The 26,836-nt window shown below is 45.9% G+C and overlaps 1 protein-coding gene across 12 annotated transcripts in view; it reads right to left on the bottom strand.

Moving 5' to 3' along the window:
- The window catches only part of LOC139051497 (vinexin-like), a 647,850-nt gene that overhangs the window by 199,229 nt on the left and 421,785 nt on the right, over window positions 1-26,836 (bottom strand). For 10 of the 12 annotated variants that reach the window (XM_070528475.1, XM_070528476.1, XM_070528474.1 and 7 more), the window contains 2 exons: window positions 13,953-14,149; window positions 47-356 (listed from right to left, as the gene is read on the bottom strand). In XM_070528475.1, coding sequence (XP_070384576.1) covers window positions 47-356; window positions 13,953-14,149 — 507 coding nt within the window. Of the gene's footprint in view, window positions 1-46; window positions 357-13,952; window positions 14,150-14,546; window positions 14,664-14,719; window positions 14,876-26,836 lie in introns of those variants that run through there. The other 2 variants (XM_070528479.1, XM_070528480.1) reach the window with 2 other exon arrangements.

The raw sequence follows: 26,836 nt of genomic DNA, 5'->3' as shown, positions 1-26,836 counted from the left end.
ATCAACAGTCGATCGTAATTCGTGACTGAAGGAGATAGACTCATACCTCGTGCCTTCTGCAGCAAAGTGACTGTGGGGCTCTGAGATGGGGGCAAGCCTGAGGGGTTCCTGGGAAGCTGCTCTGCTGGGTACGCAGGCAGGGGTGGCGGTATGGGATACACCATTGGAGGCGTGCCTGGGGTACTCAGTGGGGATGCTGTGGTGCCGGCAGGCAGCAGTGGGGGCGTTCGCTGCTGCTGGTGCTGCTCAGTCTGTGGTGAGTGCTGCTCCTTGAGCTGGCTTACAATGGGATTCCAGCAAGACTTGAGTGCTGCTGTGGGAGAGGGTGGAGTGGTGGCTCCTCTTTCCTGCGGTGCCTGAAAGTATTTTGTGGGTCACGTAAAACATTGTGCAGATCAGAATTTCTGTACAATTTCTTTGCGAAGACTACAAAAACATATCTACCATATTTCTTATGTCATCCTCCTCCTATACCTACCATATTTACTCGATCTTAAGCACACTTCTATGTCATGCTCAGAGGGCATTGAGCTCAAAAACAAATGAAGTAAAAATACAGGATCTGAGCAATAAATGTCACTTCCCAGCATATAAACTGAAAATTAAACAGTTCAACACCATGTTGAATGCATTAAAGATTATACTTGGCTAGCTAAATTGCACATCATTGTCGTCATGTTGTATAGATTCATTCACTGTTGCTGTGAAATTCTCCATGCTGCTAGTGAAGCTGCCGAACTGAGGTACTGAATCTGATGAAGCCCAAAGAACACTTGACAAAGAATTTTCCTAATATAGGCTTAGAAAGTCTTTGAAGTTCATGACCGATAAATGTCACATAACATGACCACTTAGTTCCATTTTTGTTTTTTACCTGAAGGTCTTCAGAAACTTTTGCCATTCACTTTTTTTATACCATAGTATGCACAAAAAGGACACATTGTAATTGTAACCTCGCTCTGCTAAATTATTGCACTACACTGCTTGTAATAAAATCCATGTTCATCTGAAGATTCTTTCTGGTATGGCCTCTTTGTGAATGCTTTAGGTAACTAGGATAAGCAGGATGCAGCCTACTGCAGAGCACCATACTAGAGAGTTTGAGTTTAGGGGACGCAAGGCGTTGGGGCCCCTAGCACTTGGGTGCATTTGCGTTTGCGTACGCAAGCAGAAACACACTATAGGTTAGCGGCCCCAAACCCAAGCCACAGTGAGGTCGCATGCACTCGCAGCGCCATCAACGCCTGATCTTTGCTGCGTTATCATATTTTAAAACATGAAATAAAGCATATGAAGTTAAGCACATAAAACTACTCTGAATTAAAGCAGTTAATAGAGAGGTTTAGTGTGTCCGGTATTTGGGTAAACGCAGGCAGAGCAGGTTGGGGCGTTGGGGCGGAGCTGTAAATGGGAGCGGCCTGCATGGTGCAGCCACCTGGTGGCGCAAAGCTCAAACAGACAAAAACAGCTGATATTGCAGTAACCAAGTGTATTTTACTCTGCTGCGGGTGTAAATTTTTCGCAACAACACGATTACGCCAGTGCCAAAAATTTACGCCAGCAGCTAAGTAGAATTGACTTGGTTACAGCAATATTAGCTGTTTTTGTCCATTTGAGCTTTGTACCACCAGGTGGATGCACCATGCAGGCCGCTCCCGTTTACTCCCCAGCCCCAACGCCTCGTCCGCCTGCGTTTAACCAAATACCGAACGCGGTAACCCTCTCTGATATATATAAAAGTGATGTCTGTCAACCTTTGGCGAAAGATTTATCAGGTTATCTACCCGCTGGCTACTCTTAAGTTATCGTACACCGCGAGGGTCACGTAGGTAATGCGACCGCTTAGGGGCAGCGATGTTTTCGGCCGCCCCAAGGACGCTAGACGTAGCGGTCTGCGCATAGGCAGTACCGTCGCCCCTAGTTCTCGCGCACGCAAGCTGCTTGCGTCCCCTAAACTAAAACTCTCTACTGACTGATGTCACTGCCACGGCAGAATTTTATACCAAAACTAGCATGCAGCATAGTTTCGTCATGGCATGGAGAAGCAAACAAAAGAGAGAGAAGAACATGGACTCCTGAAGGCACACTGGAGATGAATAAGGTCAGATATGTAACCTTCATTAAAAAATAATTGACTATGAATGCCTGCAGCTTCCACAGTGCATGAAATTCCCAAGAAACAATTATTAACAGTGGTCAAACATGGGATGCCTCCAGAGCCAACATTTCAGCAACACAACTTGACTTCATCAGAGCGACAACTGCTTTGTTGTTGCCCGGATGAAGTCGCATTGTCAAAATGTTGGCTCTGGGGGCATGTCCCTTCTTTGACCACTGTTGATCACTTCAAGTGCTTACCTTCCTGTATGCCTCGTTTAGATCCCAAGAAGCAATGCATTTTATGTGTGTGAAATTCTGCAGGTGCAATACACTGGCCTAGCTATACAAGGGTATAGCCGTACAAAACGTGATGTTTAAAAATTGAACACCTCAGACAATGTAGCTAGTACAATCATATGGTCCGTGTTAATTACCGCTTGCCCATGTACAATGCTGAAGCTTTCATTTTTAAATATTTATTTGAGTGTTTTACATTCTTTTTGCTAACTAGTCAAATGTCTGCTGTACATAAAGATATTAATAATAATACATAGGGTTTTACGTGCCAAAACCACTTTCTGATTATGAGGCACGCCGTAGTGGGGGACTCCGGAAATTTTGACCACCTGGGGTTCTTTAACGTGCACCTAAATCTAAGTACACGGGTGTTTTCGCATTTCGCCCCCATCGAAATGCGGCCGCCGTGGCCGGGATTCGATCACGCGACCTCGTGCTCAGCAGCCTAACACCATAGCCACTGAGCAACCACGGCGGGTAGATAAAGATATTGTTACACCCACAAAAAGCATTTATTGACAAGCCAGGTAGAGTTAGACGTGACAGCCTTGGTCGGCTGAGTGCCTGTTGAGATTTAGCAAGCCAGCCACACATTGTCTTTTTCCTTCACCTGTCTTGGATGGCCCACATACTGTTCTGGCATAAACCCACATTTCCCTTCGTGCAGACGAAGCCCACCGGGCAAGTCAAACAGGCTGTCAAGAAATAAAAGGCTTTAAACGGGCAACATGCAAAAGTTCAGTCTTTGTTGACCATCAGCCATTTGATGTGAGGCGTGCTATGCGGTACGTTAATTAGCTTACACAATCAGTAATAACATAGTGAGCAAGCAGTTTTTCCCATTATCCATGTTTTCTTGTTGGTTTCCAGAGCCACAATAAGTCACCAGGGTCATGTACCACATGTTGGCATCGGCAGTCATGACGTGCCTTCGAGCGGTCTTGTGAAACAAGAGCGTGCGAAGAAACAAGTTGTCAAGCCTCTTCAGCAAGAGAGATGGTCTCGGATATACATAGATTATCATGGCTTGAAAACGGGAAGATAGACTCATGTATAAGGAAGCGGACGAACATAAAGAAGAAAAAAGAGACTGTAGCCCATAATGCTGTGCTGTGAGGTGTTAACTGCGGACATAATGAAAGGTAGCAGGCTGTCCCAGTTCTTATGATCTGATGCGACATACATGGAAAGCATGTTGGCAAGAGTTCTGTTTGTGAGTGGCGTAAGACCATTGTTTGTGGATGATACGGGTTGGAATGTCAAAAACTTGAACCACATAGACGAAGCATCTTTTCGACTACGTCTGCAGTGAACTGCTGTGCACGATCGCTGATGATAACTCTGGGAGGTCCATGTCAGAGAATGACAAAACGCAGCAGAAAAATACACACTTAGGTTGCAGTAGCCGGTGGTATCAGCTGTCTCACAGTAAATGCATTAAGTTAAATTAAGTTAAGATCACAGTTTAGTGATTGGCACACACGACAATCCAGCGATTTCCCTCAGATGACTACGGGAAAGAACCGAGAAGGTCAATGCCGACTTGCTCAAATGGAGTGCTGGGGGCTGGACTGGATGTAGTCGACCCCCCCAGAAGGAGCACTCGTCAAACACTTGTGACGCTGACACTCACTGCAGCTGGACACATACTGGTTGGTCGTCTGGCATGTTTTAGGCCAGTAGAACCTTACTTGAATGCGGTAAAACGTTAGCACAGATCCCAAATGACCAAATGTTGGATTTTCATGCATAGCGTGCAAGATAAACACGGAGACTCTCCTGGACCACCAGAAGATATTGTGAGCTTGTAGCAGAATAGTTCTTTTTGTACAAAACTCCACCATGAATGCAGAAACCAGTGGATGGTGCTGATATCCTTGCAGTAGGGAGCACAGGCTTGAAAGTTCTGTATTTATGTTGCTCGACCTTGAAGGTATTTATATAACGGAATCCTGGCTCCAATGATGTGAAATAGCGGTTGAAGTTGTCCACGTCGTAATCCGTCATTGGAAGCGGCATGCGCGAGAGGCAATCAGCGTAGGCCTTTTATATAAGAGATGGTAAGGTCATATTCCTGTAAACGAAGTGTCCAACGTGCAAGCCAGCCTGACGGATCATGGAGGTTAACAAGCCGGCAGAGGGAATGATGTTCTGTCACCACGGTGAAGGGGCACCCGTACAGGTATGACCGGAAGCACTGTACAGCCGCCGACTGATTTTTCGGACTCCAAAAATTCGGACATGCTCGATTATTCTGTCTGCTTCGTGGCACCGCCATTCGTCCCATAGACCATAATGTCTAACAAATGCCGAAAGTTCAGACACCTCGCAATCTCTCGTCTGATTTTTCGAACACTACTTGAGCCAACTCGATCGAGAGCACCATGCACTGACTCTGACCAGTGCATGGTTCGACTTGAACACTATTTTTGTTTTGAACGGAGCCTCCTTGCTGCCCCATGAAGTGGTGCTACGGCAAATCCCCGCTCATCATCATCATTTCTGCCTGGTTCGTGGCTACAGCAGTTCCGGTCTCAGCTAAGTAGGCCATGTCAAGACAATCCAGCAGCTGATTTGTTTCTTCCTTCGTGCATGACGCTGCGAGTAGGCCACGTTTATTGTTTGTGCAACTGGTGTTGGCAAGATGGCATGGTGATGTTTGCTTTGTGTGCTGTGTTGTGTGCTGTGTGGCATATGGAAACATCGCGTCAAGTGTCGAATGGCACCGACAGCGCCCATGCAGACTGCGCAGGGGAATGTCGGCAAGCGGGTGCTGGGAGGCGTAGGATTTGTCGTCTTTTGATGTGCTCCCTACCGACGTCGAAAATAGTTTGCTGAGACCTGCGCAGTGATTGCATTACGATTCCAGACACCGTCTCATGTGATAGTTTCACAGGTGCTGACACTGCTGTACTGACATGCGCAGAACTGGACAATGGCGAGATCATTCGTCAGGTTTCTGCTGCACCACCGGACGATGACTCCAAGTTGGAAGATGACGCGGCAGAGTTCTGACTGGTGTGGTAGAACTCTGTTGCCAGCTTTGCGGGTCAACATTGCCAGACTGCCTGCCAAATTTGACGGGGAAAAACACCGTCAAAAATAGCGAATGCAACGAGGCCATCTCCGAAGTGTGCAGAGTTACCAGATCAGGAGTATAAGACGCGCGCACGCTCCCAGCTTCCGAGAGTACCGTAAGGTTGCGGCCTATCCCACATGCTTTTGAATCGCTTGCTTGTTGCAGGCCCTGTTCTCCGACGGTACAAAGCGCTGTTTTTCACTGCGCACGCTGTGGCTAGTACGCGTAGGACGAGGCTTTCGCTAAATCTGAAACTGAGACGCGTTGCATAACACTTGGGGCGCTTTATATTGCTGCGTGCGATCGCAGCAACGGTAGAAAACTGTTGCATCACCTTGCTTTGCATAGGCAGTCTCTGGGGCTTATGCTGCTCGCAATCAAGACTTTTCTGAAACTGAGACACGTTGCATAACACTCAGGGCGCTTTATATGGCTGCGCGCGATCACAGCAATGGTAGAGAACCGTTTGCAGCACGTTCCTTTGCATAGGCAGCCTCTGGGGCTTACGCTGCTCACAATAAAAACTTTTCTGAAACTGAGACGCATTGCATAACACTCAGGGCACTTTATATCACTGCGCGCTCTTGCTGCAATGGTAGAAAACGGTTGCATCGCTTTGCTTTGCATAGGCAGTCTTCTGGGGCACTTTTCCGGCATGATGCATACTAGTGTCAAAAAGGGGTTCACAGGAGGCCAGAAGTGCAGCCCAAAACTGCCAGAAACAGTGGTTAAAAAGGAAAGAGGGTAGCACTGCAAATGCTCCAGTATATTGAAACCAAGAATTCAATTTTATAGTTACCTTAAACTTTTTTTAGCGAACTTTCTACTGGCGTTGCTTTCAAGACTTCACTTCAACCCCCCATTTCGAGATATACAACACCATACTCACGAGTGTCATGAAAAAATATTCCGTTAAAAGAACTCGCTGCACCTTATTTTCCCAATGCAGAACTACAGACATTCACCATCTTCAGATGTCACATGGAAAGGAATGTCACCATGTTCTGTCAATCAAGCATTTGTCGTTTCTTTACAACACTTCTGTCAACTTTTAACAGTCCGAGGTCTACAGGGCCTATGTGACAATTAAGAAGATGTAATGTAGTATTGTGGATGCCTACTTAAAGAGGTCCGTGGCTCAGTATAGCACATTTCCCACCACCAGAAGCAATGCTCGAAAGCCTGTTTCTCTGACTTCATATTCCCTGCATCATTTGTTCAATACTAAGACAAACAAAACTATGAGAACAAAACATTCAATGTCACTCTTTAAATGTTATTGAAAAAAACACTGGTAGTGTGAGCATTGCGTACTGCTGGTACTCTCAGTCAAGCCATGCTCACAGGCAACTTTCGGCAGTTATGCAACCAAAGCCACAGAGCGAAAGCACATGTGTGAAACATCTGCTGGATATAGTTCAGAGCTTTACTGACATCTCTTAAATGTAATTTCATATGATTCCTTTAAGTATTCACAGAAAGATTATACACTAGTATTTGTGTTTCTCATCAGCTTAAACTTACAAAGATACTGAAATAACAAATACATTCAAAACAGAGTACCTCGAGGGATATCGTGGTACATATCCCTGCTGTACCATAAATCTGTCTTCATTCTAGGGTTGTGTATTATGTTCACAACAAAAGAATAGAACCAAGAGCCTTCACACTGTCCCAACTAGCCGCACCTAAAAAAGAAGTCTGAGAGAAAGAACATTCTTTTTTAAGACTGCATCATTATTTCTAGTATTCTAGTATCTCTAATCCTAGTAGGACTCATCACGATGGAAACATTACACATGGAAAAGCAGGCACACTCAAATATGTAATTTTTATTTCACAAGAAAAGTGACATAAAAAAAGAATTAATTCATATTTGTAACTTGTAATCAAATGTTTTATTTTGATTGTTAGAATCAGAAACAGGCAAAATGACCAGAAAAGTTTTTACTCTACTTTTCTACCACAATGGTGTTATGGATGGGGAACCCAAAACTTCAAGCGATATTGAAGGATTCTGAACCACTTAGTGTTCTAGCAAGAGTTCAGAAACTCTACCCCAATAGCCTTGTCTGCACAGCCGCAGAAAGTTGTCTGCGTGTAGAGCCAGAAAAGTTGGGCAGGCTTCGAAGGTGCTCTTGACTATATGTGGAAGAAGAAAAAACTAGACCTTCCAAGTCAAATAATCGGAAAACAGACAGAGACATGTTTATGGTGGTAGCAAATACTTTAACCCCCCTGGATCTTGAATTAAAATATGAAGGACCCTAAATCTACAGGCTGCTTTCTAGGAAGCTTATTTTATGCTTTCATTTGCTCATGGCACTGGTATCTTGGAAACCATTCGAGGTATATCTGTCTCTACTGGTGTAAACCTCAAACGCATCCTGCTCAAACCATATGTATAGTGTAATGAAGTTCTTAGTTTGACCAAGCACCTTTTCGTTCTCTAATGAACATTTGCTTCTAAACATGTGTGGTGATCTAGACAATACAAAAATGAATGAAAGTTTTGCAATGCCATAGCTGAGTATCAAAGTTTGAAGAATGTCAATGCACTTGGCATACATTTGGTGGTACCATTCAAACTTGAAAATGTCTAAAATATTTTTCAGGTGCTCCGCAGCACCAAAGAATTTAACATAGAAAAAATGTCAAAAGAAAAAAAAGCTTATGGAGATGGAATATCAGTTTTCTATGTTTTAGTATAAAAACACGAGCACATCTACAAAACTCAGTTAAAATCAGCTTAGAAACAAAAAAAAAACTTATCTCAATTCCGCCCCCCCCTCCATTTCTTGAAGGGCCTCTCATCAAGTCCCACTGCTAACTTTAATTGTACACTGGAAGTTCTAAAATGCACTCTAGGGATTATTTTACTAAAATAATTTTTCATATCGGTTCATTATTGGAGGAGATAGGAGAAATTGAATGCCCTGTTGCCATGAAATCAGGAGGTGAGTGCGACTGCCAACAGTCTCTTTCTCCTTCTATCTGCCATGGTGGCTTAGTGGCTACGGTGTTGCAAAGCTAAGCACGAGATTGCGGGATGAAATCCCGGCCACAGCAGCCACATTTCGATGCGAGCGAAATGCAAAAACGTCTGTGTGCCATGCACCGGGGGCCCATTAAAGATCCCTTGGTGGTCAAAATTAATCTCGAGCTCACCGCTACGTCATGCCTCATAATGAAATCGTGGTTTCGGCAGGCACATGAAACCCCAGAATGCGTTCATTCATTCACTCTTTTCCTCCGCCTCGAGTAGCATCCGCAAGCAACGTTCCTTACCCGCCTTCTTCCATAACGGAGCCAAGGGACTGTGCCAGATTCCCGCGATGAGCTTCACATCTTTTTTTCTCTCTTCCTTTTTTTTTTTTTTGCTGGGCAGTGCATTTCCGGTGGCAGCATTGCACATTCGAGCATTGGCCAATTTACCAAAGTAACATGTCACGGTGAGTGATCTTGCTAGAACTGCAATTTATGTCCCGCCGTTTGTGTGTGTTACCTAGACTTTCTGGCTAGGAGTGACGCTTCATTAATAGGGAGGACGTGCAACGTTTGTTTTGAAATTTCAGCTGTTTCTGCAGCACAGCACTGTAATACTTTGCAGACACAATCATAAGCACTGCGCTTGCCTGTTTAAAATGGCCAAACCTTGTGAGGGGCCATTTAAGTGCTGTCAAATTCAGTGAGGGAGACACATTATCTCCAGTATTTGAATACAGATTGATAATTAATGAGTCAAGCTTACATATTTGCCACCTCACATTTCAATAGGAGCATATAGCTGATTTACATATAGATCAGTTGCACATACATAGGTGCTACCTTAACAATAAAAGAGCTCCATTCTTTTAATGCATCCTTGAGAGACAATGCCAATCCAGGTGGTTTTCTCAAGAGTTCTCAGAACTACTTTATAACGTATGTTTCTGAAGGAATCTCGCAGGGACCTCACAGCCATTGGACAGGCTTTCTTCCAGAGATCTCAGAAATCTTGCAGCAACCTCACTGGTGCCTTGCAAGCTTTCATACAGAAATCCCGCAGACACGAGCCTCATTTTGCACAATGAGCACACCAAATGCTTTAATGCACTCTAAGCTACACGGACACTGTCAAAGCTGTATAAAACAAGAGCCTTTTGAAAAATTGTGCAAAATGAGAGGACAGGAGGCCCTGTGGTGCACCTCATGACAGTGGTGCTCGGACAGCGGGCCCATTGTCATACTTAAAGCTCACAAGAGGCACAACAGAAAGTTCCATATACCTCAAGAGTTCTCAGGCAAAAGTGACTGGGTAGCTGGATAAACAGATGTTGCATTTTGCAAGAGTTTTTTTTACCCAATTCAATTACTTTCATATCACCCATTCCACCATGATTCAATCAAGCCAATGACAAAGGGCAAAAAACAAATTATGGGGTTTTACGTGCATAACCACTTTCTGATTATGAGGCACACCGTAGTGGAGGACTCCAGAAATGTCGACCACCTGGGGTTCTTTAACATGCACCTAAATCGAAGTACACGGGTTTTCGTCGCATTTCACCCCCACCGAAATGCGGCCGCTGTGGCCGGGTTTCGATCTCGTGACCTCGTGTGTAGCAGCCCAACACCATAGCCACTAAGCAACCACGGCGGGTAAAGGGCAAAAAGAATGCAGAATTAATAAAAAATACAATTCCGGGCCAGCAGTCATTGGCAATGTGCTGCCATCGAGTAATATGCGCAGGGGCCCTTGTTCAAAGTTAATGAACATCTTGCCCATCTCTAGCAACTACAGCCCAGTTGTTGACACTCTTCCACATCACAAATGTTCCAGCTATCTGGTTATCAGTCGTTCTTCTGTAGTCGACAGGATAAGCGAGAGGGCGGTGTAGCGCTTTTGCTCAAAGATAATATTTTTGCTGAACCAGTCGACGAGTTCACTGGTATAACTTCCGATTATGAGGTACTGACACTACAAAACTATACAAACTTGTTCTCTGTTGTGTACAGACCGCCATCAGGTGATGTGAGCCGCTTTCTTGCTTTCGTTGAAAAGCTTTTCAGTTATGCAACAGAAGAAAAAATGAATCTTATTTTAGGTGGTGACGTCAATATAAACATGCTGTCATCTTCTCCGCTGCAAAATGATTTCCAGACTCTAATTACAACTTGCGGTTTTTCAAATACAATTTCTACAGCAACACGCATAACTGTTGACAGCGCCTCCTTATTAGATGTGTTCATATCAAATATAAATATTCATTCATTAGAGGCCGACGTTCTGTACACTGATATCAGTGACCATCTAGGCATTATTCTGCTAGTAAGTAAAATCAATCATGCGACTAAAAAAACTAAGGAACCAGTTCATATTCAGTCAATTACGCCATCAAATCTGGAGGCTTTTCGCCATGCCATTGCTCAGCAAACTTGGGACAGCGTTTATTGTGCACAAGACAGCGACTGCATATTCCGCTTTTATTAATATTTTTAAACCGTTGTATGATAGGCATTTTCCATGCAAAAAAATTACGAGGCCACGTAAAGCGCGGAAACCTTGGCTGACCCCTGGGCTTCTTGACATGATTAAACAAAAACATGTTTTATATGCCAAATTTGTGAAATCTAGGCATGAAGCCTTGCTTAAGGCGTTTAAGAAATACAGAAACAGTTTAACAAATAAACTTAGAACTGCCAAAGATGCTTATTTTTTAGGAATATTTAGTGACCCTGCTAATCAACGAAGTGATGTACTTTGGCATAAATTGAATGCCTTGTTACAGCCTAACTCTTACTCAGCTATTCCTGATATATTGGAACATGATGGGCAACAAATTTCTGGAGATGCAGTACCAAATGCATTTAATGAAGTCTTTACTCTAGCACCGCAACAGGACCTAGAACATAGCCTAACTAACCACGCTCAGTTTCTACCAGTAAAGAGGAATGGAGCATCGCTTTTCCTTGCTCCAACTACTTCTGAAGTTTTTTCGTCTATTAGAGCTACAAGCAACAGCAAGTCACTAGACGCCGACGGTATCCAGATTCGCCCTATAAAGTATGTGCTCGATATTATAAGCCCTATTCTAGCCCATGTTTATAACTTAATATTATCAACAGGTGCCTTTCCTAAGAGAATGCAAATTACCCGCGTTGTTCCCGTCTTCAAGCGCGGTGATAAAACAGCATTAAATAATTATCGGCCTATATCAATAATTCCAGTATTTTCTAAGGGCATTGAGAAAATAATGCATGCGCGATTACTCTCATTCTTTAACCGTCACCACTTGATTGCAGACTTTCAACATGGTTTTAGAAAGCACCGCTCTACGGAAACAGCCCTCCTGAGCCAAAAAGAAATAATTTTAGATGCATTCAGCCGGAAGCACATGGCACTAGGCATATACATAGATTTCTCTAAGGCTTTTGATTTAATTAATCATTCCATCCTTCTTAACAAATTAGAAATGTATGGTGTACGTGGAACCGCCCAATCGCTTATGACATCTTATCTGTCCCACAGATCACAGTTCGTAGATGCCAGTAACACAATATCTTCAAGGAAGCCAGTTATCACTGGTGTGCCGCAAGGCAGCGTTTTGGGCCCACTTTTATTTTTGATTTATATAAACGACATTGTACGCTGTACAGATAACGCTACATTCGTTTCATATGCTGATGACACAACTGTTTTTATTACAGGCAACGTGGAAACAGATATAGAAATAAAGGCTAATAAGACACTGTCTGACTTAGAACGGTGGTCCGTGATAAACTGCTTAAAAATCAACCCTAAGAAAACAAAAGTTATCTTGTACGCGCCTAGAGGAAAGTTGTTGACAACCAATATGAATTTGTGTCTGGGCAGTGAGCAGTTAGAGATAGTGGATTCCGTTAATATCCTTGGGGTGCGTTTTACAAAGCACCTTACCTGGAATGAGCATGTTGATCATCTCCAATCTAAATTGTCATCTGCCATTGGTGTTATTGCTCGTCTGCATCGCTTACTCCCAACCAAGGTAAAAATAATGCTATACAATGCTCTGGTGGTATCTGTCATGCAGTACTGCGTCATGGTGTGGGGTACAACTGGTGTAACAAACTTGCACAAACTACATTTGCTACAAAAAAGAGTTGTGTGTTACATAGCTGATGTCCATTATACGCACTCCACAAAACCACTTTTTTCTAAATATGAAATTCTTCCTGTATTTTGTTTTTACAATTATAGGTTGATGTTGTGCTACAAAGATTTCGTAAAATTTGGCACTGATGATACAATTCATCTGGCAAAACTTCGAGAAAATACAAATATTCGACAGACCCGACATAAAGAAATATGGTTCGTACCTACCACAAGAACCTCCTATGATGAGCAATCTGTATCTCATACATTACCTTCGCTTTTAAACCTATTAGACCGACAAAATTTTGATCCCTCCAGAGAAAACTCTCGCATTAAACGTTTTTGTCAACTTATTTATTTGCAAGACTAGACCATGCCTTCTTAGTCTCCTAATTTCGTTCCTCACTGTTATTTATGAGTGTTGATTATTTTTTGCCGTCTTGTTTCACTCTGTATTACCCGTTACATTGTGATGCTTTTTTTTTCATTTCTTGTGTATGACTGGCTGTCATCTTGCTGTTATGCCAACTTGCAAGGGGTCGGGACCTCGTCAAGCTGTCCAAGCTTTTAGTCCTGTACTCCTCCTTCTTTAAGGAAATAAAATGATTGATTGATTGCTTCAGTTTTTGCATTCAGATGTACGACCATGAGACGTAAAAAACGGGGCGCTGCACCTTTAATGTGTATAAATTACGTCTCCTCTCACTAGATCTTCGCAATGTTTAGCACTTCACGCTTCAAAAATGCTGCACAAGCTATATATACAAGGCTCATGCTTCAAATATATATATATATATATATATATATATATATATATATATATATATATATATATATATACTTGCCCTTTACTTTACAAAGGAAGTTATCCAAATAATCACAGAATGGCTAAATGCGTGTGTCTAAATGTCACTACAGACAATGTCAGATACAAGCACTTATGTCCTTAATTATGCACCATAGCATAGGCACGGCAATAATATCCGTCATATTGACAAACAGAATCGCTGTGTACAAACCAACGCGCTGCCTGAAAAATACAGTTCGAGCCGCATATTCTCATAACACACTTTGCACAAAAAGCCTAACCGTAAGAAAATCGTTTGCGCGATACGACACGATACTAGGCACAATGACATATGACTCCAGATGCACTGGTTCTCCCTTTACACACGTTACGCTGTAGAAGACAAAGTTAACGTGCAGGCAATTTATGCAGCACAGATTGCGCTAAAGGTCAGCGCATACAACAATTGCGTGAAACCAAGCAGTTCCGATTGGTTTCATGCATTTGATCCCACATACGCCGAGGTTCGGTACACCCGCATAAAAATGTGTTCGTAAACAAACCCTCATGCTCACCTGCGACTTCATCAGATTCGGCATCAAATGCGCCGTAGGCGAGAACTTGACGGGCCGGTATCCCGGCGTGATGCTGCCATTCGCGACGTCAGCCGCGTACGACGCGCTCCCGCCCTCGGCGCTGACCTTGAGAGTACCGTTCGCTTGTTCCATCTTCACTCCGCTGACGCTGGTGTCATTCGACCACGGGCTCCATACTGCACAGACAGCGCGAAATGAGACGGGGCAACGTCAGCAGTCGTTACGCAAAGCTCACTTTTATTTTTCTTTAACAAAGCTTCAGCGGCCGTGAAATTTCCGCATTCAGATAGAAATACATGCAGCGCGTTGTACAGGCGAATAGCGATCGACAAGATCGCGTGATGATACGCTGCAGCGACATGACGCCCGTGCCGCAAAAGTTGTATAAAGCAAGCATCGCGATCAAACATTGTCAAGCGCGTAATCGCGAGCACCGGAGCAGCGGTGCGCACGCAACGCTGGCACTTAGCAATAATGCTAATTACACATACTAGTTACCAATACCAGCGCGAAATTGCGAAAAAAAAAACTGGAGTGCACAAATAACACAAAACACAGAAGTGTGTAACAAACCTCAAGGTAAGTGCTCGCCACTCGAGGAAATTTGGAGCACTTCTGCTATCTGAAAGTGAGGTCTAGCGACTACCGTTACCTACGAGTTCGCAAACAGCCTTAACACGCAACCGACAGCGCACTGACTGCGATGCACATAATGGAACAGAATGTTAATAAGCTGAGATGCCTACCTGGATATGTTTCCTGTGAGTTCGATAGCCGATTTTGCACCTAACAGCGAGCCACCTGTTCACTTCCACCATAGAGAAAGCTTCCACACTCATTTGCGCATCAATAAAGTACCAGAGTCTTGTTATTGCGAAGCAACAGACAACCACGAAGAACGCACGACAGAAGGGTCAGGTCATGTGATACTTCGACGCCATGTTTCAACGGGTTGTTGGCTTTCGTAAGCTCGCGACGCACATTTCCCTGCCAGAGATTTCAGTGATGTGCTTCATTATTGCGAGCTTTTGCTCTCTTTAGCATTCACTCTCTCTTTAGGAAGAAATAACGGTGTTCAAATTATGACCATATTTGTGGCTCTCACGATCGTTTCTAGCGCTTGCAGTACACAAAAGCATGGCCTTTGAGATTCGCTTACATTACTCTAAGGGAGTCGTGCCCGATACTGTAATTTGGATGTATTTAAGGGAGTTCATCAGCAAAGCGCACAGAGGGCAGCCAATTAAGTATGAAAGAGCTTAAAGCTAAACCTTGCCCACTGACCCCAATGAAATTCAAACGCATGGGCTTAGGCAATTAACACTTCGGAGCGGGACTCCGAGAGTAGCAGCGTAGGCATGTATATTTAAAGGGACACTAAAGAGACAATTGATTTCTTCTGCATGAGTAAATTACCTCTCTAGTACACCAAAAACACCACTCTTACTTCCATAAGACGCTTGGTAAGCCAGAAAAAGCGCAAGAGCTAAAGACGAGTGGCGACGCCTCCTTGAAGTTACCGCACATGGTCGCTGTGACGTCATCAATTTTGATGGCATCTAGGGCCTACTTCATTATATAGCGGTACAGATTGACTATATTGTTTTCTAAAGGAACCAAATATTAAATATGGCAAGTTTAGGGAACCTTTACTATGGTTTCTAGAATACATTTACTCAGCCAACGCGGCCCAAAAGCGAAAACATACTCTGGAATCCCTGACGTCACACTGACGCACCGGCGTCGGGGTTTCGGTGCGAAATTTAAATACTGATACTTCGACCTTCATTTTCTCATCTAATAATCAAACTATTATTCTGAAATGACTGCCTGCAGTGTTCTCAAACTGTTTTATTAGTCCAAACTGATTTGTTGTTTCACTTTAGTGTACGTTTAAGAGGAGCGGGGAAGGAACGCCGTTGTGTGCATTGCAAAGTTCTTAAAGGGACCCTAAAACGATTTCGTCAATTTTGTACAAACGTATCGAGTCGTCGGAGTATATCCTCCTGATCATTAATTGACGCATCTAAGTGATTCGCGTAAAGAGTGTAACTTATTATAAGGTTTTAAAATTGCACATCGCTCCTGATCGCAGCACACAGCTCGGCGGAGTTTTCAGTCGCCCCTACCCATATGACGTAAACACGATGTAAGAACAGGCTATAGTCGGATACAACTTTAGAAAAAAAGGGGGCGTTTACTGCTCCGACGCGGATGCATACGAGCATCCACCAATGGGCGCGCACTCTGGACTGACGTCATGAGCCGGACGGCCGGTGCCCCCACCGACGGAGAAGGTGGCCGCCCGTGCTTCGAACTGGGCCAAGTCGCGTCAGCTGTGTGCTTTTTTTTATATAAATACTTTTTCAATGGGAACTGATTCATTTTAAGCTTGGAAAACGAGTAGTAGGTACGCCGTGTACATACGAACAAATGCAAAAACCATGCAGAGCTGCTCTTCCTACTTTTGTCACTTGCAATGAAGCTAAAGAGCAGACGACGGGCAGCGTTGTAGAAGGCACGGTGTTATTTTTCTGTCGCTATCCGGCATGTGCTGTAGCACATGAGAGCTGTACTAAACCAGTCATCAAAATACAAAAGTCTTTATTTATGCGGAAAATTGCGCGCTTCAGGAGCACGATTTTTCGAGCGGGACTATTTTAGTCGCGGAGGCAATCGGCTGTCGCGCTTCGGTCATCTGGGCGGGGCCTCCCCTTTTTTTCTAAAGTTGTCTCCCAACGAAGGCCGTCCAGGCGGTAAGAAGTTGTGCATGTATCGCGCCGCCCTCGGCAGATGGCGCCACAGACCCAAGGGCCTTGGTTTTGAACCAGAGAAGCAGGGCGAGAGTCATTACGGATGTGAAAAGCGTCAATAAAACGTTCGCATTCGCCTCTTACGTTAAACTAGATGCGTATGTTATTCCAGCTTGAGACGGAAATTTGTTTGCGATGAATGAAGCATACGTTTCACGAGATTAAAGGGACCCTGAAACGATTTTGGCGATTTTCTACAAACGTACTGAGTCGTTAGAGTAGGTTCTTCTGATCATTAATTGATGCATCTAAGTGCTCTGCGTAAAGCGTGTAATTTATTATAAGGTTTTAAAAATACCCATCGCTGCCGATCGCAGCGCACTGCTCGGCGGAATTTTAAGCCGCCCCTACCCATATGATGCAAATAACCCATATTACGTCACATGGGCGAGCTATCTGATTGGCTGACCAGGGCGCGTGGTCGATAATTTTTCCAACTTTATGGTGAACAAATGATGCTCGTAATAGTTGGAATGTTAGTTACTTTGTTTTTGTAAAAAGAAAATAACTTATAGAGAATACACAAGAATAGTTTTTTAGTACACTTCAGCACTTCCGGCACACAGCAAGTGTCGTCTGCTTGTGTTACAACGTACTGCGTTTTGACGAGAGCTCCGCGGTCAGAGTCGGTCTCAGTCTTTTCGCGAGCACTATGATTCGACTTTGTTGCCTTGTGGACTGCAAACCTAGCGACCTGCAAACCGCGAGTCCAGTATTAGGGCAAACGCAAGCGCAAGGGCACAGGGTCTGGCCGCTTGACTGTGCCGGGATGAGCCACGAGATGAGCAGAAGGGCAAATGTGAACGGTCTCCACGGTGCAGCCACCTGGTGGCACAGAGCTCAACCATACACAGTAGCAGCAACGAAGTGTATTCTTTGCTGCTGGTGTGTATTTTTCGCAGGAGTGTAATCATCAACACGTTGATTTATAAATGTTTAAAATGCTTTACACTTGGTTAGAGCAATATTAGCGCTTTGTTTGATTCGTTATGCGCTGCGCCAGCAAGTGTCTGGACCGTGCAGACCGATCAGGCTGCTCACGTACGTCTACGCTAAAGTTCCTTCATCAGCTTGAGTTTATGCCTCCAGTCATTTGCCGAAATGACCAGCTTGCCTGTTTTTAGCGGAGTACCGGACACGTTCGGCGCTACGACAGAATGCTCGCAACGCACGCTGCTTCGATAGCTCTCGGTCGACGGCCAAGCGGCTAGCGGAGAGGTCTCGCGCGGGAGGGGGCGTGCTCCTAAACAACCGGAAGTGAGCGATGTGACGTCGCATCGTGACGCTGAACCAGTGAAGGCGGAGCTTAGCGCCGCTCGCTCGGCGAGCGAGTTGAGGAGGAAAAGCATAGCTAGGGAGGAGGGTAACTTCTAATCGCTTGCAGCTCCATTAATACGTAACGCTTCACTTAAATTGTGGTGCGAATGTTCTACTTAAGCTGTACCCTACGCGCCTACAAAATTTGTCCGAACCGTTTCAGGGGCCCTTTAAGCGTGCTCCGAGAGCTATGTAGTGCACGCGCTCATCCATGCCGGTACAGGAGCATGGCACGATGAGTCCAGCGCAACGGTAGTCGGCAATACTGGGGCGCTATTCTGGACATTCCGCCATTTTCTTCGGTGCGCGACGTAGGCGCGACGCATACAACATAGCGCTGGTGGCCCAGTTTTGCTTACGTAACGTGACGCCAACTTGACGTTTCGCCTAAGAAATTGAAATGAAGGCACTGAATATAGCGTTATCGGTAAAGCAAAACAGTTTTCCTCCGCAGTAAAAATAAAGCAGCTATCTCAAAGCGTATGATTATTTCGTCGAAAACGCTTCTCGCTTCCGTCGTCTGCTGCGTACAAGCCATCGTCTGCTTCAATAGCTAGGATGCGTGTCCCCGGAAAACGGAATGAGTCATCGCATGTTGGCTCCAACGCGCTTGTTTTCTTGCATACGCGACATACCAGTGTTGATGCGCGCACGTTCTAGGCGACGTTATCGCTATCTCGTGAAACGTAAGTGATTCAGCCCGACTCGGCTGGCTGAGAAACGGCCGAATATCACCGATAGCGTTGCGCACGCCAGAGATACCCACTAGAGCGACGCAAGCGCCGGCGCTGCCATGTCTTGTTCATTTCGCTAGTTACTCGCACCGACGGAGGAAACTTCAAGGCGCCGCCTTGCGTACATTTCTTTTTGCAAATTAGAAAGAGGCCGTTGTCATAACTTTTGAATGTGCGAAAAGGCATTAATCTTGATTACAATACAAATGCAGCAGTGAAAAGTGGACAACATTGCCGAAAGTTTGCTATGTTCAACCAATATTATTTCGTATAAAGGCGTTCTTTTAAAAAATGATGGCTCCAAACACAAATGCCAACACCACCTTAGAGCGATGCAAATACTATGAGCACGCGTTATGAACAAAAGATTTTCGTGGTGCCAAACGACGGGGAAAATGTGGCGATATGCATTCCTCTCAGCTGCCATTGCATATGGCTGCCCATTAGCATAATTCGCGCGGCTCGTCGCAGCAAAAATTATGGCGGAAAATCTCAGCAATGGCGGCCCTGCGCAACGTCACGCATCGTCAAAATGACGTTTACGAAACAGCCCTTCCTGTGACGCTCCTCATGAGATATTCCTTCAGCCAATCAGCAAGCTGGCATGGCGCATATCTTGAATCGCCACCACATATTCGCGCAATTGTAGATGCATTGCACTGGCTTCTGCACGCTACCGCTCACATTCTTTTTGAAGCGCTAACATCAACATATATCTGCCAAGGACCAAAAAAATGTATTAGTCCATAACATTTGCAGCTCCACGTCACGTTTCGTCATCTTGATGAAAACGCAAAATTGCATTTTGCAATACTTCCGCTTCCCGGCACGAATTTCAAAACACGTGACCTTTCGACAGCCAATCAGAGAGTAAACATGGCGGATAATGGCGGCTGTGCAGCCGCCATGCGTGTCCAGAATAGCGCCCCTGATCAGGCTTCTTGACGCTTCAGCGAACTGTGTAAAATGTTAGAGCGGCTACGATATCTAATTGAATTGAATTTATTGATAGGAAGGACAGAGAGGTCGACCTGAGCTAGTGCGCTCTAGTCTGCTACTCTGCACTGGGGAAGAGGGAAGGGGAGTGAAAGTATTGGGATGGATGATGATGATGATAAGAGAAGTGGTGAGTGCTTAAAGGGCCCCTGAAACGGTTCGGACAAATTTTGTAGACGCGTAGCGTACAGCTTAAGTAGAACATTCGCACCACAATTTAAGTGAAGCGTTACGTATTAATGGAGCTACAAGCGATTAGAAGTTACCCTCCTCCCCAGCCATGCTTTTCCTCCTCAACTCGTTCGCCGAGCGAGCGGGGCTAAGCTCCGCCTTCACTGGTCCTGCGTCACGATGCGACGTCACATCATCCACTTCCGGTTGTTTTGAAGCCCGCCCGCGCGAAACCTCTCCGCTAGCCGCTTGGCTGTCGACCCCAAGCGAGAGCTATCGAAGCAGCGTGCGTTGCGAGCATTCTGTCGTAGCGCCGAACGTGTCTGGTATTCCGTTAGCCACATGCAAGCTGGTCATATCGGCAAATGACTGGAGGCGTAAACTCAAGCTGATGAAGGAACTTTGGCGCAGACGTACGTGAGCGGCCTGATCGGCCTGCATGGTCCAGACACTTGTTGGCGCAGCGCTTAACCAGCCAAACAAAGCGCTAATATTGCTCTAACCAAGTGTAAAACATTTTAAACATTTTTAAAAGCAACGTGTTGATGATTACACTCCTGCGAAAAATACGCACCAGCAGCAAAAAAGAATACGCTTCGTTGCTGCTACTGTGTATGGTTGAGCTCTATGCCACCAGGTGGCTGCACCGTGCAGACCATTCACATTTGCCCTTCTGCTCATCTCGGCTTATCCCATTACGGCACAGTCAAGCGGCCAGACCCTATCCCCTTGCGCTTACGTTTGTCCTAATACGGGACTCGCGAAACGCTAGTGCATTGGTAATCTTCCGGTGTAAAGTGACGGCCACAAACGTGCAAATCCTGGCGCCGGTCGGATAGCGGCAGTCCGATGCGCAGCAGCCAGTTCGCTCGTACGCTGCCCTGCAGAGGGACACGATGTCGCAGCTTCACATACTGCCAGTCGCTACGTTTGCAGTCCACAAGGCAACAAAGTTGAATCATAGTCCTCGCGAAAAGACTGAGACCAACTCTGACCGCGGAGCTCTCGTCAAAATGGAGTACGCTGTAACACAAGCAGACGACACTTGCTGTGTGCCGGAAGTGCTTAAGTGTACTGAAAAATTGTTCTTGTGCATTCTCTTTCTGCTACTTTCTCTTTATAAAAACAAATTAACTAACATTTCAACTATTACGAAGATCATTTGTTTACCATAAAGTTGGAAAAATTATCGATCATGCGCCCTGGTCAGCCAATCGGATAGCTCGCCCCACTGACGTCATATGGGTTATTTCGGTCATATGGGTAGGGGCGGCTTAAAATTCCGCCGAGCAGTGCGCTGCGATCGGCAGCGATGTGCATTTTTGAAACCTTATAATAAATTACATGCTTTACGCAGAGCACTTAGATGTGTCAATTAATGATCAGAAGGACCTACTCTAACGACTCAGTACGTTTGTAGAAAATCGTCAAAAGCGTTTCAGGGTCCCTTTAAGTACATGAGACAGTTGCCTCGCTAGAGCCGCTCGTCGAGCTTGCTGTCCTGCAGGAACTTCAACAATACTTTTGTTGCACGCATTGAAATTGTAGTGTCAGGCCATGGGCCGAGGATAGCGTCCTCCGACAGTAGTTGTCTGCCAACGCTGGCTAGAAAACTGTCTAACGTCCTTCGCTGCAGCATGCATGCTGGGCAGTCTCATAGTACGTGTTGCAGTGTTTCGGGCATCTGGCAGTGTTCACAATCAGGGCTGTTCGATTGGCCGATGAGGTGTGCGTAGCGACCGGTGAAAGCAACGCCGAGCCGAATCCTGTGTAGCAATGATGTTTTGCTCCGTGTAAGCTTCGAGGGCAAACAGAATTTACCGTCTGGGTCAATCGTATGTAGACGTCTGTGAATGTTATCAGAGTGGGCTCTGTAAGCCTTTGTGAGGTCCTGCATGAGTGCCTTGATCATGGAGTTGGTGTCGTGTCGCGAGTAGGCAATCCGTACTCATCAGAGGAAGAGGAGGCCGATCTTGCCTCACTGTCAGCGAGTTCATTACCAAAAACACCACAATGGCTAGGCACCCATTGAAAGGTGATCACGTGGCCACTTAACTCGGCACTGTGATGAAGTTCGAATATTTCCAGCACGTGCAGATAATATGGTCCTTTCTTTAAAAAGTATTTTAGCGCCTGTAGCGCTGATTTGGCATCGCACAATATCGTCCATTTATGGGGTGTCTGCGTTCTCATAAAATGGACAGCCTCCCGTATTCCCGCAAGTTCCGCAGCCGTAGATGTCGATTTGTGGTCTAATCGAGATCGTTGAGTAATTCCTAGTTGTGGGATGACAAATGCGGCCGTTGTGGCAGATGGCGTGGCCGAACCATCGGTATATACTTGTACAGTCCCACTATATAATGTAAATATGTGGGACAGGGTGAGCTGCCTCAAGCCAATAGCGGAAACGTGAGATTTCTTCATAATTCCGGGTATCTGAAGCCTCACTAGTGGTCTTGGCAATGTCCATGGAGGTGTCGCGGGGATGTCGGTGGCCTGGAATCTTGCAGGTGTAATGCTTGCGTGACATGCAATAGCTTTAGAAAAAGCACAGTCAAGGTTGGTGCTTGGAAGTGTTGACAGTGGATGCTGTGAGTGTCTGGTTAGCAGGCGAAGATAGGTTCGCACAGGTTCACAAGACCTGTATATGTCGATTGGACAAGCCCGTGTTTCCGCTATTGCGCCCTTAGTTGACGTGCAGCGTGGCAAGCCAAGACATATTCGTAGTGCTTGTGCCTGAAGGCTCTCCAGCGTGCGTATACAAGATGACCCCATGTTAGATAACACAGGCATGCTGTAGCGTATGTAGCCCACAAAAAGTGCCTGGTAAACTTGGAGCAAACTTCGCTCAGAGGGGCCCCATCTCAGTCCTGATATTACACGAAGAACGTGTATGAAGTTGGTCAGTTTAGCCCTAAGCGCAGTAACATGTTTGGTCCAAGAAAGACTGCGGTCTATTACCGCGCCAAGATATCTATGGTGGGTGACTAAAGGGAGCGCCATTCCGTCGACAACGATTGGATAATGTGACATTGATTTGCGCGACTGCACACTTAGTTGCTGAGAGTTGCAGGCCTCTACGGCGCAAGTACTTCGCCGTTATGGTAGCCGCACGTTGGAGCCTTGCACGCACTTGTGGACGTGTGACCCCAGATGACCAAATACAGATATCATCCGCGTACGTACTGATACGCGCTGTTTCAGGTAGCTCGTCTGCAAGGCCCACCAGTATGATATTGAACAATATTTGGCTAAGGACACCACCCTGCGGAACACCCCTGCGAACGTCATGTCTGTTAGTCTCGCCATCCGAAGTGGACATGAAAATGGTGCGGCCACTGAGGTAACTCTGCAGCCATGCATACATCCGGCCACCAACACCAATATCCTCAAGCGCCTGAAGAATTGAATGGTGGAAGACGTTGTCGTAGGTACTTTTGATATCCAGAAATATTGCGCATACCAGATGACGGCGTCTCTTTTCCTGTTGAACAGAAGATGCTAGGTCGATCACACCGTCAATGGATGATCGGCCTCTTCTGAATCCATTGATGAAATCAGGAAGTCCACCACTTTTCTCGAGCCGCCATTCCAGTCTGCTCAGTACCATCCGCTCCATCACTTTATCGACACAGCTTTCCAAGGCTATTGGCCGATAATGTGAGAGATCATGTGGGCATTTCCCAGGTTTTAGCAAAGCCACAAGACGACTGCACTTCCAGTGATTAGGCACAGTTGCTATGTCCCACGTAGAGTTGTAGAGCGCCAGGAGAATTTCTCGAGCTTCTACTCCAATATGTCAAATCGCGGAGTATGTAATTCCGTCTGGTCCTGGACAAGTTGACCGGCGGGAACTAGATATCGCAGCGTCGAGCTCGTGCATAGCAAAAGGCGCGTCCAGACGGTGATCACTAGATGACGGGAAAGTCAGTCATGAATGGGTTGGTATATCGTTCGAGGAGCTCAGAAGTAATTTGCAGAAGTCATCGGCGACCTCAACTTCACGCCGGCCTTGCCGTATGGCCACAGCGCTGAACGGGTGAAGCTGTTTGTGGAGGCGAGCGAAGACTTCGTACAATTTTCCGAGTTCTAGAAAGATGTTTTCTCGGATCCAGAGAGCCACATAATGATCTCCAGCGTTGTTTGTCAAGCTTGTCAAGGTGGCGCAGGACATGACGCTGAGCCCGGCGTGATGCAGTGACGTCTAATGGTGATTTGGTCCTTCTGTATTTCCGTTCTGCTCAACGCCGTATCGCGCGAAGTCGCTCGAGTGTACTGGTCATCGTTGGTTGATCTAGGTGAAGGTGCGCTAAGGTGTTTTGTTGTGTCACGTAAAGTTGCCGCGATGACATCGTCAATATTGGATGGTGCTTGGATGGCTTGACATGCGGTGGTCACAGATTCTCGATGTGTTGGCCAATCGATAGAACGCACAGTGAGCGGAGGTGGGGGATGTAACCATTTCAACTGAACATATGTTGGTAGATGGTCACTTCCATGGGTGTCGAGATCAGTGCACCATCGTGTAGCAGACAGCAGGCTTTTTGAAACAAACGCAATGTCAAGACAACTGCTGTAGTAAGAGCCTCGAAGGTATGTTAGCGAGTCATCATTGATCACCATCAAGCCTTGACTAAGCATGAAGTCAGTCAAGTCTCTACCGCGGGCGTTCGTCGAAGCAGAGCCCCACATTGGATGGTGGGCATTAAAGTCACCGATGACTATGTGGGGACCCGGACAAGCTTTCAGTATGGATAGCAAATATGAACAGTCTATGATCGATGTTGGGGGTATATATCCGCCAATTACTGAGAGTGTGCGCCGCTTGTACTTCAGCGTTATGCAAACGTACTCGTTGGAAGCGTCTGCAGGAATGTCTTTACGAAGGCACGTTAAATCCCGACGAACAAAAGTGAGCACTTTGCTTAAATTGTGATCATTCCTTGACCACAATGGCACATATCCAGATACGCGTAGTAAAGACGTCATGTTTGGTTCACATATTACAGCCACGGGAAACTGGTATTTGAGCATCCATTGCCGAAAGTTTGCGAGGCGGCCTCGTAGGCCTCTGGCATTCCACTGCATTATTGCAGATCTTCGTAATTGGTTTTCAAAAGAGAGCGCCATGATGCCTTGTTGTAGGGCCGCGAGGAGCGGATCCAAAGGTTCTAGAACATAAAGCGCGGTCTTAGCAACCGGCGTTTGTAGTCCGCAGAGAAGTGAACGCATCGTAGTTATCAGGTGTTTCAGCATACTTCGTACATTTTCATTTTCTGTCTTATCATGCTCAACCACCTTTGCAGACTCATCACCCGACGCATTTAAGCCTGTTTGTTTGGGTGAGAGCGACGGCCAGTCAATGTCAGAGTCGGTCGGCGGAAGCGTCGTTTTATGCAGCGCATGTGTTCCACGTGCTGCTGCCGAAGAAGGTACGTCGGGCCCGCATCTTTATCGCAGAAGCAAACTTGGCAAGCGCGCAGTTTGCCATGTGGCCATACTGCTCTTGTCTTGCTGTCGTCTGTGCTGCGATCGACGTCTGCGGTGGCGTATCGACGTAGCAGCCTGTTAATGAGTGGAGTTATCCCGCACCATCTTTCGAAGCACTGACATTTCCTCCTTGATTTTCTGGCAGTCTTTTGATGTCGCTTCATGTGGACCGGCGCAATTAGGACATTTTAGGGCAGTAGCATCGCAGCTATCATTTTGATGGGCCCGTCCACATCGTTGGCATGTTACGCCGCCCTTACAAGCTGCGCTTACGTGTCCTATTTTGAAACACTTCCGGCACTGCACGTAAGGGCGCACACGGTGTCTTACGTATCCTACTTTTAGGTAGTCAGGTAATGTTTCAGAGTCAAATACTATTTTAATACACCGGGATTGACCGAAGCGGTGAATCTGCACTATTGGTGTGGTGGAATTCAAAAGCCTCTCGAGGTCAGTGTCTGCGATTTCTTTGTCCACGTCAGAAATAACGCCAGTCGAGGTTCCTTTTCCACAGGCAAAGAAGGAGCGCACTGGGATGTTTCCTAGTAGTGTGGCAGCCTTTAGCGTATCCAGAATTGACTTGTTGTTCACGTCAACCGAAAGGATGTTCCTACATGCGTTAATTCTGATCTCGCTGACTTGGCCTGGCGCAATTCGCTCAAAGTACTCTGTTAAGCTCTGCCTGTTCAAGGTATTCAGATCGTCGGTAGCTGTGGTAGGGACGTAAGCAACAGCGAATGATTGCTTACCACTGTCCCGCCTGGGCAACGATTCACTGTCTGTTGATGTCCTCCTGAGTTTTCTCTTCAAACGGCGACCCACGGCAAGTGTGAAATCGTTGTCCGATTCCATTTCTTCAACCGTTGAGCTGTCGGAAGATTCAAGGGCGACAGTGGAAGGGCCAGTGCGGTCCCTTGTCCCCGATGCAGCCAGTGGTGGACGACCAGGGTCAAACGCTTGGTTGGGATTCCTATCCCCCATCCAGGAGGATGACGTTGTGCCCTTTGCACAGCTTCTGATGTCGAAATACGTCCGAGACACAGGAAAAAGAAGAGACCACAGCTATAGGTGTTCTTCTTCTACGATATCTAACCCACCTACCGAGCTTACCACGATGAGATGCCAAAACCTCCGCGCGAAAAGTAGTTTTATGTGTACTGTAACCTTATATATAAGCTCGCAGTTAAATTGTAATGCGCTGCAAAAGAACTTTCCGGCGTGGCTATTCGAAGGCCGCATTTATTAATAACCGAAGTTCAATGTTTGATAGAGGCGGTTGTGATGTTAGTGTACAGGATGGGCTAGCCTTTGGTTTGTCGGCATTTGCTCCGCGTGAGTCAAT

This window comes from Dermacentor albipictus, unplaced genomic scaffold (genome assembly GCF_038994185.2).
Source record: "Dermacentor albipictus isolate Rhodes 1998 colony unplaced genomic scaffold, USDA_Dalb.pri_finalv2 scaffold_12, whole genome shotgun sequence".
Taxonomy (NCBI): domain Eukaryota; kingdom Metazoa; phylum Arthropoda; class Arachnida; order Ixodida; family Ixodidae; genus Dermacentor; species Dermacentor albipictus.
The sequence above is the reverse complement of the archived record's forward strand: the minus strand, read 5'-3'. Positions and strand labels throughout refer to the sequence as shown.